Genomic DNA, 15904 nt, shown 5'->3' with positions numbered 1-15904 from the left:
ACAGGTCTCACTGTCACACTGCACCAGTGATTCTTAACCTGCAACTAGAGGAGCACCAAAGTTTTCAAGATTACCAGAATGAATATGCATGAGATAAATGTCAACACGTTGGAGACTCATTATTTGCAAATCCATCTCATGCATATCCATCGTGCCTCTGGGTGAGGGGTGAGAAGCTCCTTTGATAAAACAGAAACCAGTTTGCATCTTTCCCTTTCAGGACCTCTTCATCAGTGAAGATTTTCTATTTTGTGATTCCAGTCATCTTTCTGGTTTGCTTCGTTGTGGTGATTTTAATTATTAAATGCAGGAGAAAGAAAGGTAAGTAAGGAAAATTGCAATGTTCAGCTTAAACTCGACTCATGCGCATTTACATCACATAGGTATTTAAATGTCTTTATCATATCTTCCCTCTCCCACCTTTCCTCCAAAGTATACAGATTGAGATCTTTAAGTCTGCCCCCATACGCCTTATCACGAAGACCACACACCATTTTAGTAGCCTTCCTCTGGACCGACTCCATCCTTTTTATATCTTTTTGAAGGTGTGGCCTCCAGAATTGTACACAATATTCTAAATGAGTCTCACCAGAGTCTTATACAGAGGCATCAATACCTCCTTTTTCCTACTGGCCATACCTCTCCCTATGCAACCTAGCATCTTTCTAGCTTTCGCCATCACCTTCTCAACCTGTTTGGCTACCTTAAGATCATCACATACAATCACACCCAAGTCCCGCTCTTCTGTCGTGCACATAAGCTCTTCACTCCCTAATCTGTACCGTTCCCTCGGGTTTTGCAGCCCAAAAGCATGACCTTGCATTTCTTAGCATTAAATTTTAGCTGCCAAATTTCAGACCATTCTTCAACCTTCGCCAGGTCTTTCTTCATGTTATTCACACCATCCTGAGTGTCTACTCTATTGCATGCCTAAGTCCAAAATAGGCATCTACATGAAAATCACACCTATAATCCAACCCCTAACCACACCTACTTTCTGGTAGGCGCCTTGGACTAGGTGTCTACCTCAAAGTGGTAGGTGTTTACCAAGTTAGGCACCTGGACTTCAGTAAAGCTTTTGACAGCATTCCACACTGCAGGCTGTTGAGCAAGATGAAATCGATGGGGTTAGGAGAGACACTAACTGCATGGGTCCATGATTGGCTAAGTGGAAGACTTCAAAGGGTGGTGGTTAACGGTACCCTCTCTAAAACATCAGAGGTGAACAGCGGAGTACCGCAGGGCTCAGTCCTGGATCCACTCCTTTTCAACATATTCATAGGGGACCTGACTCAGGGGCTTCAGGGTAAAATAACATTATTCGCCGATGACGCCAAACTATGTAACATAGTAAGTGAATGCAATTTGCAGGATAGTATGGCACAGGACCTGCTTACATTGGAAAGATGGTCCTCGACCTGGCAGCTGGACTTCAACGCTAAGAAATGTAAGGTTATGCACCTCGGTAGCAGTAATCCTTGCAGAACTTACACCTTGAATGGAGAAACTTTAACTAGGACTTCAGCAGAACGAGATTTAGGAGTAATAATAATAATAATAACTTTATTCTTCTATACCGCCACAATCTTGCAACTTCTAGGCAGTTTACAATCAAGAGTGCTGGACATTCAGTGAAATACAATAAGTAGATATTCAGAGGAAATACAGAGATCAGAGACCTCAGGAGGCAATAGTATAGAAATACAATTTGCTGAGCGAAAATGTAATATGTACATTTTAGTAGGTAATGTCCGACAGGACCTGTTGGGGATAAATAGCAATGTAAAGTTACGATAAGATGAAGATAACAGATTATATTTATAACAGTGCTGTAAGTTCAGGTGGAATAGGGAGGGGAGAGGGAGAGGGAGAACGGGTCAATTGTTTAGGGATTTCTGGAACAGGTATGTTTTTAGGCGTTTCCTGAATTCCCTGTATGTAGTGGGCGAAAGCAGTTGGTCTAGGTCTTTGCCCCATAGGACTGCTTGGTGAGAGAGAAGGTGTTCGTGGTGTTTTTTCATTTTGCAGCCTTTAACTGGAGGGGAAATGAGTTTTGGGTGTGTGTTTCTCTTGAGTTTGTTATTAGAAAATGCGAAAAGGTCCGTTATGTACTTGGGGGTCAGGCCGTATAGTACTTTGAAGCAGAGGCAGGCAAATTTAAACCTTACTCGGGCTTCCGTTGGTAGCCAGTGCAGCTGCCGATAGTAGGGTGTCACGTGGTCGAATTTCTTCAGCCCGAAGATAACTCTGACCGCAGCATTTTGCATTATTTGGAGACATCTCATATTCTTTTGTGAGATTGCTAGATAGGCGATGTTGCAGTAGTCAAGCTGACTCAGTATGAGGGATTGCACTAGGATTCTGAATGTTGATGTATCGAAGTATGATTTAATGGTTCTGAGTTTCCAGAGAGTAAGGAAACCTTTTCTGAATAGGGAATCCACTTGTTCCTTCATTGTTAGGCATTGGTCTAGAATAATCATCAGTGCAGACATGAAAACTGCCAATCAAGTAGAGAAGGCTTCATCTAAGGCAAGGCAGATGATGGGATGTATCAATAGAAGTTTTGTCAACAGGAAGCCTGAAGTCATAATGCCATTGTACAGAACCATGGTGAGACCTCATCTGGAATACTGTGTACAATTCTGGAGGCCACATTACCGTAAAGATGTGCTCCAAGTCGAATCGGTTCAGCGGATGGCCACCAGGATGATCTCGGGCCTCAAGGGTCTCTCGTACAAAGAGAGACTAAACAAATTGCAGCTTTACACTCTAGAGGAACGTAGGGAGAGGGGAGACATGACTGAGACATTTAAATACATCACAGGACGTATCGAGGTGGAAGATGATATCTTCTTTCTCAAAGGACCCTCGGCAACAAGAGGGCATCCGCTCAAACTCAGGGGCGGGAAATTTCATGGCGACATCAGGAAGTATTTCTTCACAGAAAGAGTGGTTGACCGTTGGAATAAGCTTCCGGTGCAGGTGATCGAGGCCAACAGCGTGCTGGACTTTAAGAATAAATGGGATGCCTATGTGGGATCCCTACGAGGGTCGATCTGAAGAATTGGTCACTAGGTATAGACTTAAGAGGATGGGTCAGTAGAGTGGGCAGACTTGATGGGCTATAGTCCTTTTCTGCCGTCATCTTTCTATGTTTCTACCATCCAATCAAGAGCAATTTATATCAATTACAAGGTGCTAATTGTTAACTATTGGTGAAGATTAAGCCTTTTAATTAATTAATTTAGGTGCCTATTTTAGGCGTCATTTATACAATCTAGGCCAATATGTGCAAAGATGGCATACCCATTAAAGAGTATGCAATTTGCCAAACATCATGCATGCATAAACCATTGGGAAAGAGAGTGCCCTCTTTGCCCAATGAACAAATGATTGCCCAGCCCTATTAACTGCATAGTCCTCTGCTTCAGATGAATATCCTCTTATTTGACATGTTCTCAGTGAGGGGGATATTCTGATTTTTCAAAAATCTAAAGCTGAATGTTGATGTATTGTCCAACTGTTTTAGGCACGGTACCAGAAGTGTCGAGCAGTAATGAGAATGCCACCTCCTCCGCCCTGGTAAGAAGATCAAAACACAATGGTAGGGCCTGGTCTTTGTTGAGTCGTTGAATGGAACTGCAACATTTTAATCCCAGATTTCTAGATTTCCTCAGGGGATGGTCTAACCTGTGCTGAAAGTTGAGTTAGGTAGGGTTCTTCATATGCAAGTAAATCTTGGAACAATCAGTTATTTGCCAGTTAAAGGGTTTACATGCTCAGAAATTAATGAACACCATGAATGGGAAAAGGCATTCCTGAATCCGCTGGAAAATCTACAAAAAGCCAGGCAATAATTCATTCATCTTAAAATTTTGTCCTAGTTGAATAGCACGAGAATGGCAGGAACTGATATCAACTGTTCTTCAAATGAAAGCAAATACCATTAAAATGTTGCGCTTTTGATGCTTGTTTTAGGGGGTAATCTTCAGGTATAAATCATTAATTTGGGGCTTCTTTTACAAAGGTGCGCTAGCGTTTTTAGCGCACATACCAGATTAGTGCGCGTTAACCAAAAAACTACCGCCTGCTCAGGAAGAGGCGGTAGTGGCTAGCGCGCGGGGCATTTTAGCACGCACTATTCCACGCATTAAGGCCCTAACGCGCCTTCGTAAAAGGAGTCCTTGGTGTACACACATTCCATTACAATTTGGATAACCTAAAGCATATCGTAGGTGAACTTAGGTGAGGTTCTCTTAGCTGGTTTGAGGACTTTGTCCTAGATCTTGACTGAAACATTAAGAAGAAAGGTTTGGGAACCGAAGTCAAAGTGAATGGGATCCAAGACCTCTAATTCCATCAGCACTCTGGCCTCTGTTTTTTGGGACTTACTGTTTCTAATAAAGACTTGTTTTGGTTGCCTTTCCTTGTATCCCAAGGCGAGGGACTGTTCTGTTTGCCTGAGTGCTCTGTTTTTAGGTTCAATCATATTTTGGTCTTGACTGCATGAAATTAGTTTGCCATCATAATAGATTCAGCAGAAAACATTCAAACAGGAAAGAGAAGATTCATCTTTGAGTTAAGACATTATCTGTGGTCAATATTTCTTTGGGGGCCTTTTCTTTTTCAGACATCCAGCGATACAGTGGAATGCCCCCTTTATTCGGTTGTAAGAAAGCCAAGAGCCCCCAGCCTGGACAGCAGCACCGCATCCGTTTCAGTCTCAGGAAAGCCACAGTCCTGTGGTGAAGAGATTCAAAGCCAGTGCATGGTATGGAATCGCTGCAAGAATCATAAGATATTAGGTTCTTGCTTGTCTTGTTTATCTTTTATTTCTATGAATGGGAAAAGGCATTTCTAAATTGACTGGAAAATCTATGGCAAGCCAGGCAAACCATAGCTTGCCAATAATTCATTCATCTTAAATTCCTATCCTAGTTGAGTAGCAATAGAATAGTAGGAACCGATATCGACTGTTCTTAAAATGAAAACAAACACCATTAAAATGTAAAGTTTTTGCTGTGTTGTTTTAGGAGGTAATTGTACAAGTACCGTATAAACCAGTGGTCTCAAACTCGCGGCCCGGGGGCCACATGCGGCCTGCCAGGTACTATTTTGAGGCCCTTGGTATGTTTATCCTAATCACAAAAGTAAAATAAAACAGTTTCTTGATCATAGGTCTCTTTACCTATAAATGACAATATTATTATTAAGACTTGGCCAAAAGGAAAGATTTATAAACTATGAAGAGTTTTACCTCATGCAAAATTGTCATTTCTTTAATAAGACATTAACTATTTTTTCTGAAGCCCTCCAAGTACCTACAAATCCAAAATGTGGCCCTGCAAAGGCTTTGAGTTTGAGACGACTGGTATAAACTGTTTCTGTACTTCAGGTATTTGGGACCTGAGTTGGCCACTGTTGGAAACAGGATCCTGGGCTAGATGGACCCAGGAGGGCTATTCTTATGTTCTTATGTGAGCCAAGTCTAGGACAATCAAACCATTGTGACATCACTTCTGAGGTTGGCTCTTAGGCATTGGTGGAATGAGGCATTATGACATCACAATCTCAGCTCTGGAATGTTGCTACTCTCTGGGTTTCTGCCTGGTACTTGAGACCTGGGGTGACTAGTATTGGAAACAGGATACTGGGCTTGATGGACCCAGTAGGGCTATTCTTATGTTCTTATGTGAGCCAAGTACAGGACAGTTGAGCCATTGTGACATCACCGCTGAGGTTGGCTCTTATGCATTGGTGAAATGAGGCATTATGACATCACAATCTCAGCTCTGGTATGTTGCTACTCTTTGGGTTTCTGCCAGGTTCTTGGGACCTGGGTTGGCCACTGTTGGAAACAGGATCCTGGACTTGATGGACCTTCAGTATGTCCCAATATGGCAATTCTTATGTTCTTATGAGAAGGCCTCTATGAAGAGGTGAGCCTTTAAAAGAGCCTGGAACTTCAAATATGAGGACGATGGAGAAGAAAACGGAGTGGCAGTTCCCTCTGTTAAACCTGCAGCTCTTCATACTCTGTTATGTCATTCTAAGGTTTTTCACCTTTGTCTGGGGTTCTTAGAGCGTTTAATGTATCACATTATTTTTCTTCTTAATCGTGTTAGTTTTTTTTTTAACCAAGAATGTTTTTCTTTCAGATAACTTCCAGAGTAGGCGATGATATTCCCTATTCCACTTTGAGGTTCTCTGTAAATCCAGATCTGGGAAATACAACCGATACCGGACTTCCACAGGAGAAAACGCCAACAGAAGTCACTTACTCTGCCATTAAACCCCATTAAAATAAAGCATGGTCACAGAATTACTATTTCACATCATTGAGGTGAATAGTGGAGTGCTCCAGGGATCTGGACTTTGACCAGAAACGGGGGGAAATGTCTGCTGATGCTTGGCAAGTCCCACATTTTCAAAGGAATCTTCTATGGAGACTTTCACTTTGAAAATTATTCCTATACTTGTGATTATTTTTCTCAATGTGCATCCCTTTGAATTGTTCATATTTGAAGGAGGGAGTGGGGCCAATTCTAAAAGGTATTTCTGCAGCTAAAATACCGTGGGAGGTGGTAGAGATAAAAACGGTAACAGAATTAAAAAATGCATGGGATGAACATAAAGGACCCCTGCGTGGAAGGCATGGACCCAAATGAATTTAGAGATGATTAGATGGCAGCCCTAGTATTTGAGAAGCAAAGCCAGTGCTGGGCAGACCTGAAAATAGCAAGGACAAATCAAGGTCAAACGTGCAAGAGTTTGCAAAGTATCACATCATACCTTATGAGTTTATCCTGTTGGACAGACAGATGGACTGTACAGGTCTTTATCTGCTCTCATCTAATATGTTAAATTGCTTTTGATCACCTTGTTTGGGGAAATGCATGTGTCTACTGTACAGCCTATATGCATACGTGTTCCCTACCTGAGCAGAGACTAAGCTAGATGCACTAAATATGATTGGTAAGACCGCATGTGTCCGCTCCAATCCGATTTTTGGCCGATTTTAAAAGAGCATGCAAATAATTTGCACAGAGGTTCGTCATAATCCCCATCTCTCCTGTCCAATTGATCACTGTGAGAGCGACTCTCGCCATACGCAGAGCCGGCAGGGAAAGCTTGAACAGCTGAGAGACAGGGGAAGCTTCCTGTCACTCAACTGTTAGGGGCAGGAAACCCTTTTTTTATGGACATATGTTTTGGGTGTGTTACACATGCACAATATCTGTCTCTTTAAAAAAGAAGAAAGCCTCCCCCTGCCAATGGTGGCCCTCCATGACATTCCCCCGATGAACTGGCACCGGAGATCCCTCCCCCCCAATGCCAGAAAAAATGGGCAGGAGGGAGCTCACTCCTTGCTGACCCCCCCACCCCGAACAAGAAAAAATCAGCAGGAGGAATACCCCCTCACTCCTGCCAACAGAGGCCCCTCTCACACTGGGTGCCTCCCCGAACCATACCCTACCCTTCCTCCCCCCAAAAAAGGCATGAGGGATGCCCACTCCCTCTTGTGACTGGATGTTCCCCTAAACCCCCAACCTCCCCCCCCCCAGTACCTTTTTCAGAATTTAGGAGCAGGAGGGAAGCACAGTTCCTCCAGCTCCAAAGCCCAATGATCCAAAATGTCGGTCTTTACTTCCTTGGTGCATCATGTGATGCACAGAAAGGGGCCTAAGGTCTTGATTGGCTCAGACACCTAAGGCCCCTCCTAAGGGCTTCAGATGCCTTAGGCATCTCCCCATGCGTGCGTGTGACATTGCATGGCAGCTGCGCATGCGTGAACTTCCTCCCTGCCTGACGCGATTTGAGAAGGCTTTTCAAAATCCGGATAAAGTGGGAAATCCGAACGTCTGGTAACCATATGCGACTAGTAGTTTTGGAGCGGATAATCCAATCAATGGGCCATTGCTCAAAACTACTGCACTGAAGTAAACAGTGTCAGCCTTTTAACTACCAGAAAAGCGTAAAAATAACCAGCACTGTTGTCCAGATTCTATCAACGCGCCTGAATCAGCAGGCACCATGAAAATAGGTGTCAGTGGCGTGTCAATCCTACGTAGGTGCCGTTTACAGAATCGTGCTTTTTGGTAATGTAGGCCAGGGTTTTACTGGCCTGCCTTGCAGGCGCCTAAGTTCTTTTGAGAATCGCACCTAGCAGCGCCTACCGCTGTCTCTACCCCCACACGCTCATGTAGGCGTTGGGCAGGCCTTAATCAATTATTTTCCCCCAATTATGAGCTTGTTAAAGCTCGTTTAGGTGATTAAGGTAGGCATTGATGCAAATATAAGCGTGCTGCGCTGTGTTAACCAATAGGACGACTTCTCAAGTCCTACAATAAGACTCACAAACAGCTCGCACGTGGCAATACATAACTTGTCCAACAACACCAAAACTTCCTACTCATTCCCTATACTTCAAGGAGATCAATATGTGAATTCAGGAAGCAGCAGAAAACACAGTTATTTCTATGTCTAGGAACTGATCACAAGTTTGTGGACCCCTGGGCTAACTAGCACATAGGGTCCCCTCCCCCTTCCCAGCTGGAATTGCCAATTATGTAATTTTTCTATCCATCACACAAGGATAGTTGCGCTTAGCAGTGCCATTTAAAGGCTTGCAATCCATTTAACTACCCCATTCTGCCCCCATCCCCACCTCGTTCCACACCCAGCCCCACTCCTCAAAGCCTTGTCTTCTTCCCCGACGAGCTCCGGCCACATCTGGAGAGCCTCAAGCATGCGCGGATATGTGTGATATGGTAAAAGCAGATAGCATAGCTGGTTTTAAGAAAGGTTTGGACAAATTCCTGCAGGAAAAGTCCATAGTCTGTTATTAAGACATGGGGGAAGCCACTGCTTGTCCTGGATCGGTAGCATGGAATGTTGCAACTCCTTGGGTTTTGGCCAGGTTCTAGTGACATGGATTGGCCACCGTGAGAACGGGCTGCTGGGGTTGATGGACCATTGGGCTATTCTTTTGGTCTTATCTTATCCGCACATGCTCAGAGGCCCTCCACATGCGGCTGGAGCTCATTAGGGCTTTCCAAAACCTAGGCAAAGTTTTGGAAAGCCCATCTGGGCTTTGGAAAGTCCATCTGGGCACCTGGACAGTCCTCTAAAAATAGGACATGTCTGGGTTTTCCCGGAAGTCTGGTAACCCTACATTTAATAACAGTATCGACAGTATCCGGCAACATGTCAGTCACAAATTACATAAATGACATCCAGAAGTCAGAAGTAGGTTGCACAGAGTACGAAATGTCATCTCTGTAAATATTTGTAGACAGAAGAAGAAAAAATATTTTGTTTGGTTGTTAGTGTTAGAGGAGCATTAATAAATGGTAAATGTCAGGGTTTGAGCAGAGTTTGTAAATAGATTTATCACGTCCTTGACTGCTGCCATGCAAAGCCCACCTTGATAATGAGAAGGGCCACCCTGACCTTTGGGCCCAGTAGACCCATGTGGGGATCTATTCCTGCTTATGTCTAATGTGATGATGGGAATAAGACTGGAGACGAGTTGGTTTTCTTGTCTCCCGCTTAGGTGATAGATGAGCTATCAATGCAATAAATAAACATTCTCAAAATCCTTCTTACAATTGTTAGCGATAACATAAGCACAAATGACAATAGTCGATATTGAACTCACCACATCTCATTTAGACAGCCATTCGAACGAGCCAACGCCCTTATTTCTTAGCTGTGTAATATTTAAACATATGATATACAGTTATGGGGATCTTTTACTGAGAAATTGGCTTAGCACACCCTTAAGCCGGTCTTTCCTGTGCACTAGGCCCATTTTTATAAGGCCATTTATGCTAGTGTGTTAATTTTAATATTAGGGTGGTCATTTAAAAAAAAATAAAAATACTGAATGCCACTGGATAAATATATAGGAGGGAGGGAGGTTAAGCCCACCCTTGACTTCCCCCAAATCTGGCCCATAATTAAATGGAGAATAAGGGCCAGATTCTTGAAAAGCCACTGAAAGTTCGTCGCCGGCAAGCACCTAGATTGTGCCTACTGGCGAATAACTTAAGGGTTTTTAATTGGTTCAAAGTGGCATGATAAGGATGGGCTGGGGAGGGCATCAATAGGAACTCCACTAATTTGGAACATGAGGATGTTACTGGCCAGACTTTAGGGTAGATTTCCTGCAAACAGGATGGTTGGATAGGCTGGAGTGAGCTTTGATGGCGACTTCAGCATTTGGGACCTAGGACAAGACCAGGTGGACTTTACAGTCTATGACCCAGAAATATCAAAGAAGAGACAAGTTAATTTAATCGTGTATTTTTAATGGGTATAACTAATGGGTAGACTGGATGGACCATTCAGGTCTTTATCTGCCATTATTCACTATGTATGTTACTATGTCAAAACAAAAAATTAGGTGATGTTAGGTGGCCTCCAGGACCGACACCTAGGTCCCTGGTGCTTAGCATCACCTAGAGATGTTGAAGCCTGGAAGTGCAAGAAAACAGCAATAAGTCCAACAGCACAGAGAACCCACGGGTATAAAACAGTACAAAAGGAAGTGGGAATGGACAATGAAGATCACTGATGGAAAATCAACTTGTTTATTTCATAATGCACCCAATAAAAGGTTTTGAAGGCAGGTTGGTGGGGTGGATGTCATTGACCTACACTGGCCAGTAGTCTTATGGCTTCACATGGGAAGGTATTTGCCAGCTCTCCTTTAGCTCCTTTGGATCCAGATTAGCCCCCACGTAAAAATGAGCAAAGACCACTGATCCAATGGCGTCTCAAGAGGGAACTGAAGACCATCACTGTTGATACAGGTATCACAGAATCCAGCTTGCCTCGGGACCATCCTGGCTGCTGGAGGATCTGATTTATGAAAGGGACATGTCGATGCTATTTCTCAGGTTTCTTGTTAGGTGATGAAATTGTACTACACCATTAATCCAAGGAGTATTCACGAGGGCCTACATTTAGATTTGTCGGTGATATCACTAACTGTTGAAAGAAACCACAATTTGCCACACAACAGCTACGTTACAAGCATTCCAAAACAGACTTCCTTCCCTTTTTCCCTTGTTTGCGGCATAAAGGAAATGTGTAACTGAAACTCTGTTCAGCCAGTCCCAAGATCTCAAAGCAAAGAGATGAGAGCGATGTGCAGCCTGGATCCCTCCAAGAAACAGCACACCTTGCTCTAGGGAGATTTAACAGCAGTAACACACCAGAGACCCTACAAAGCACAAGAGGTTAACCGACAGGGACCCACCAGAGACCCTACAGAGTTTTTGTGGGGAGAAAAGCCAGCAGTGACCCATCTGAGACCCTTCTGAACAAGGAAGTTCATGAATATTTGGCAGCCGGAGGAGAGAAGCAGCGATCAGAAGAATGAAGTTTTTCTGCATTTTCAGTTTGATCCTTTTGCCTGGTAAGACTTTGATGTGTTCTTTTAAACAGCTACAAGGCTGACTTTGGACAACACTCTTTATTTATTAAATTCACCTCAGTAGTGGTGCAGTGGATAAGAGTTCCAGCCTCAGCACCCTGAGGTTGTGGGTTCAAACCCCACACTTCTCCTTTTGACCCTGGGTAAGTCACTTAATCCCCCCATTGCCCCAGGTCCATTAGATAGATTGTGAGCCCACCAGGACAAACAGGGAAAATGCTTGAAGTAGCTGTATGTAAACCACTTTGAGTGTGGTTGTAAAACTTCAAAAAAGGTGGCATATAAGTCCAAGTTTATTAAAATCTTATTATCCCACTCCACGGACATTCCTTCTGGGTGGCTTACAAGTCCCAATCCCTATCTCTGATGTCATAATGCCTGGCAGAAACCCAAAGAACAGCAACATTCCAGAGCTGAGCTTGTGATGTCATAATGCCTCATTCCACCAATGCCTAAGAGCCAACCTCGGCAGTGATGTCACAGTGTTCTATACTGGACTCACCTCTGACATTGTATTGGAGGAGAGAGTGGTGCAGTGGTTAAAGTTACAGCCTCGGCATCCCTTCATTGCCCCAGGTACATTAGATAGATTGTGAGCCCACCAGGACAGACAGGAAAATGCTTGAGTACCTGAATGTAAGCTATGTATTTACTAAAATAGCTCAAGGTGATTTACATTCAAGACCACCAGGTTCACTTCATTCCCTCAGCTTCTAAGTCCTATTGATCAGAGATCTATACATTGTACCTGAACTGTGACTTGCCATCAGCCCAGGTTGGGAAAATTAGTGAAATTCAAATCAAAGGTTGAAAACATACAAGGGGACCTGATGTATTCAAAGCTTTTTAAATGGCCTGGAGTTATGTGGAGTTGTGAATATTGGACAGAGCTTAATAGTGCAACTGGAGTACCTCTCCAACCACCTATGGGTGGGCCAGAAGAAGAGTTAGGATGGAGCAGAAACAGCGTCGCTTAGACCCTGACATGCCAAGTAACCACATAAGGTCAGGCCATCAAAACAGCTTTATTGGCAAGTTAACTGGGCACAGGTCAGAATATCAGCCTTCTGGGTCCTGGCTTGATATGTTGCCACCCCCCTCCTTCACTCCCACCCCCAGCTCTTCTGACCTCCCTAGAAACACATGAAACCCCCAGGAGCATCACCCCCATCTATCTAATGTACCTGGGGCAATGGAGGGATGCCGAGGCTGTAGCTTTAACCACTGCACCACTCTCTCCTCCAATACAATGTCAGAGGTGAGCCCAGTATAGAACACTGTGACATCACTGCTGAGGTTGGCTCTTAGGCATTGGTGGAATGAGGCATTATGACATCACAAGCTCAGCTCTGGAATGTTGCTGTTCTTTGGGTTTCTGCCAGGCATTATGACATCAGAGATAGGGATTGGGACTTGTAAGCCACCCAGAAGGAATGTCCGTGGAGTGGGATAATAAGATTTTAATAAACTTGGACTTATATACCACCTTTTTTGAAGTTTTACAACCACACTCAAAGTGGTTTACATACAGCTACTTCAAGTATTTTCCCTGTTTGTCCTGGTGGGCTCACAATCTATCTAATGTACCTGGGGCAATGGGGGGATTAAGTGACTTACCCAGGGTCAAAAGGAGAAGTGTGGGGTTTGAACCCACAACCTCAGGGTACTGAGGCTGTAGCTCTAACCACTGGGCCACACTCTCCTCCAAGTGCTATTTAACCGGCCAGAAACCATTCTTGGCCAATTAAATAGCACTGAATAATGGGCAGAAAGCATTTATACTCTTAAGTTTAAGAGTTGTGGGGCTCATTTTCAAAAAAGAACGACATTTAAAAGACATCATAAAAGGGCACTTGGACGTTCTAATCACCAGAACATCCAAGGGCTGATCTTTGAAACTAAATTTTTAGATGTCTTACAGGTCATTTACCCTCCAGGACATCTAAATGTTAAGGGGGCATGTTAGAAGCGCATCTTTTGCATTTTTTGGCTGGGCTCAAGCCTTGGATGTCTTGCAGTGATCAAACATTTCCCAAGACGCCCAGGATATGATTTAGGCCTGTTCTAGAAGTATCTAAGTACCACAAAGGTACCCAAACTAGGATTACCAGACGTCCAGATTTACCCGGATAAGTCCTTCTTTTAGAGGACCTGTCCGGGCATCCAAACAGCATTTCAAAACCCGGCACTTTGTCCAGGTTAAGAAAAGCTTCCAGTGCAGGACATCATCAGGAGGGCATCTGCCCATGCGTGTGACATCATCACGCCACACCTGATGCCCTCCCAACATGACTCCAAGCCCTTGAGAGAGTGGGGCTGGGGGGTGAGGCTGGGGCGAAACGAGGTGTGATGTGGGCGGATCGGGGCAGGCTGGGTGGAACCTTGGGATGGGGCCCTGGGGCCGGATTTTATAAACATCAAATCTAGTAACTGTAATCCAAACTGACCACTGGATGCCCCAAAACACTCCCCCAGTGGTCACTGACCCCCCTCCCATCCCTCAAAGATCCGAATAAAACAGTACACGCGTACCTATCTCTAGAACCGCAACATCTGGTATAGGGGAAGCCTAGAAGAGCAGCAGGTAGGTGTGTGGAGTTACCTGGTGAGTCTATATCCCACTTTAACCACTACATTGATGGTGGAAGATGTGAGCCCAGCAAAACCCCCCCAAATTCTACACCCTGGAGCCATAAGGGCTATTGGGGTGGTAGACAGGTGGATATAGTTTTGAAGGGCTCACCACACATTATAAGGGGGTTATGGTGAAATGTGTACCAGACACCCTTTATGTGAAGTTCACAGCAGTGCCCTCTAAGGTGCCCCACTGCTCTTGCTGGCCTGCCTGTGTGGCTACGTAGGAGCTCACACACAGATTTTTCTTCAGTGATTATTTCTCGCACAGGCTAAAATTATTTTGTTTGCGGTTTCAATTAATACCTTATCAACCTGGGACCCCTGACGAAGGCATGTTAACCGAAACACAGACCGTGTCGGTTCCCTTGGTTTCTTTTAAGATGGTAATGTTAACCGCACTCAATTATTTGATATAATAAATTTAGCCAGTATCATTGTACGTTTGTCTGCAGTTTTTCTTTGGTTTGCTTTCGTGCTTTTTACTGCAGATTTTGTTGGATTTCCTTTTGTTGTTCGTTTTGGCCCCATTTTGAACCTGGATATTTGATTTATTTATTTAGATTTTTATCCCGTCCTCCCAGTAGCTCAGAACGGTCTACAAGTTAACATACACAATGGAGTGTAATTAGACATATAAGATATACAATAGGTTTAAATGTTTGGACATACAAGACTGTGCAGTAGTTTAAATACAGGGAGTATACAGCAAATTAAGAGTAGAGTTTAAGTATAAGTAGTTTAGTTTAAGTACAAGTTATTTGAGTTTAGATACAATTTATCAGAGTACAGACTGAGAGAGGACTATACTGAAATTTAGGGAGAAGATAGACAGGAGAGAGAAGAGAGAGGTGGGGCTTAAGGGGGGGATGTAGACTGAGGGTGACCTTTAGTTGAAGAGGAGGGTCTTTACCATTTTACGGAACGTCAATAATGAGTTCTGTAGTCTGAGTTGAGGGGGGAGTTGGTTCCAGAGATGTGGAATGAAGTGGCTGTAGGATCGTTTGCGGGCAGTTTCTGAGAGGAGGGACCTTCCAGGTGGAATGCATAGGCGTATCTACGATTTTGAGCGGAGGGTGCAAGTGGGGGTGTAGATGGGAAGCTTGGATTTTATGTAGGAGGGGGTGGTGGTATAAATTCTCTTATGCGCTATTGCCAGGGCCTTGAAAGCACAGCGCTGGCTAATTGGGAGCCAGTGTTCAGCGCGGAGTGCTGGGGAGATGGGATCATGGTAGTTGAGGTTGTGTAGGAGGCGGATAGCTGCATTTTGGACCCGTTGGAGGCGCTTGTGATTATTTTTGGTTAGTCCATTAAATAGGGAGTTACAGTAATCCATTCTGGAGAGGACATATGCGTAGAGGAGTTGGGCCAGGTCAGGTGTGGAGATGTAGGGTTTGATCCTTCTCAGTTGGCGAAGGTAGTAGAAGGAGGTGGAGACTACTTGGGATATGTGGGCAGATAGAGATAGGTGTCCGTCTAAGTTTACTCCTAGGCTGCGTACCTTATCTGTTGCCGTTAGTAGAGTGGAGTCCCATGCTAGTGTAGGATGTGTGTATTTGGTGCTTTTTTTTCTGATCCATAAGAGTTCGGTTTTAGAGGCGTTCAGTTGAAGTTTGTTGTTTGAAATCCAAGTTTTCATGTCAGAGAGGCAGTGATGGAGGTTAGCAATTTGGGACGACCGGTTCTCGCCTGGTGGGAGGAGCAGCTGGATGTCATCAGCATAAGAGTGGATTTTAATGCTATATTTCTGCGCTATATCAATGACAGGCCTGATGTAGAGGTTGAATAGGAGAGGGGATAGAAGGGCGCCTTGAGGAACACCAT

The 15904-nt window shown here is 44.1% G+C and overlaps 2 protein-coding genes across 3 annotated transcripts in view; both read left to right on the top strand.

The window, feature by feature from the left end:
* The window catches only part of LOC117366660, an 89557-nt gene extending 81788 nt beyond the window's left edge, over window positions 1–7769 (top strand). Inside the window, exons 12-15 of the mRNA XM_033958307.1 lie at window positions 221–321; window positions 3533–3585; window positions 4634–4774; window positions 6162–7769. Of these exons, the coding sequence (XP_033814198.1) occupies window positions 221–321; window positions 3533–3585; window positions 4634–4774; window positions 6162–6305 (439 nt within the window). The 3' untranslated portion in view covers window positions 6306–7769. The remainder of the gene's footprint in view (window positions 1–220; window positions 322–3532; window positions 3586–4633; window positions 4775–6161) is intronic.
* Window positions 7770–11307: 3538 nt separating this feature from the next.
* The window catches only part of LOC117356808 (CMRF-35-like molecule 4), a 44714-nt gene continuing 40117 nt past the window's right edge, over window positions 11308–15904 (top strand). For both annotated transcript variants that reach the window (XM_033936530.1, XM_033936520.1), the window contains exon 1: window positions 11308–11428. In XM_033936530.1, coding sequence (XP_033792421.1) covers window positions 11389–11428 — 40 coding nt within the window. In that variant the 5' untranslated portion in view covers window positions 11308–11388. The remainder of the gene's footprint in view (window positions 11429–15904) is intronic.

This window comes from Geotrypetes seraphini, chromosome 1 (assembly GCF_902459505.1).
Source record: "Geotrypetes seraphini chromosome 1, aGeoSer1.1, whole genome shotgun sequence".
Classification (NCBI taxonomy): Eukaryota; Metazoa; Chordata; class Amphibia; order Gymnophiona; family Dermophiidae; genus Geotrypetes; species Geotrypetes seraphini.
Note: the sequence above shows the minus strand (reverse complement) of the source record. Positions and strands in the feature narration are given on the sequence as shown.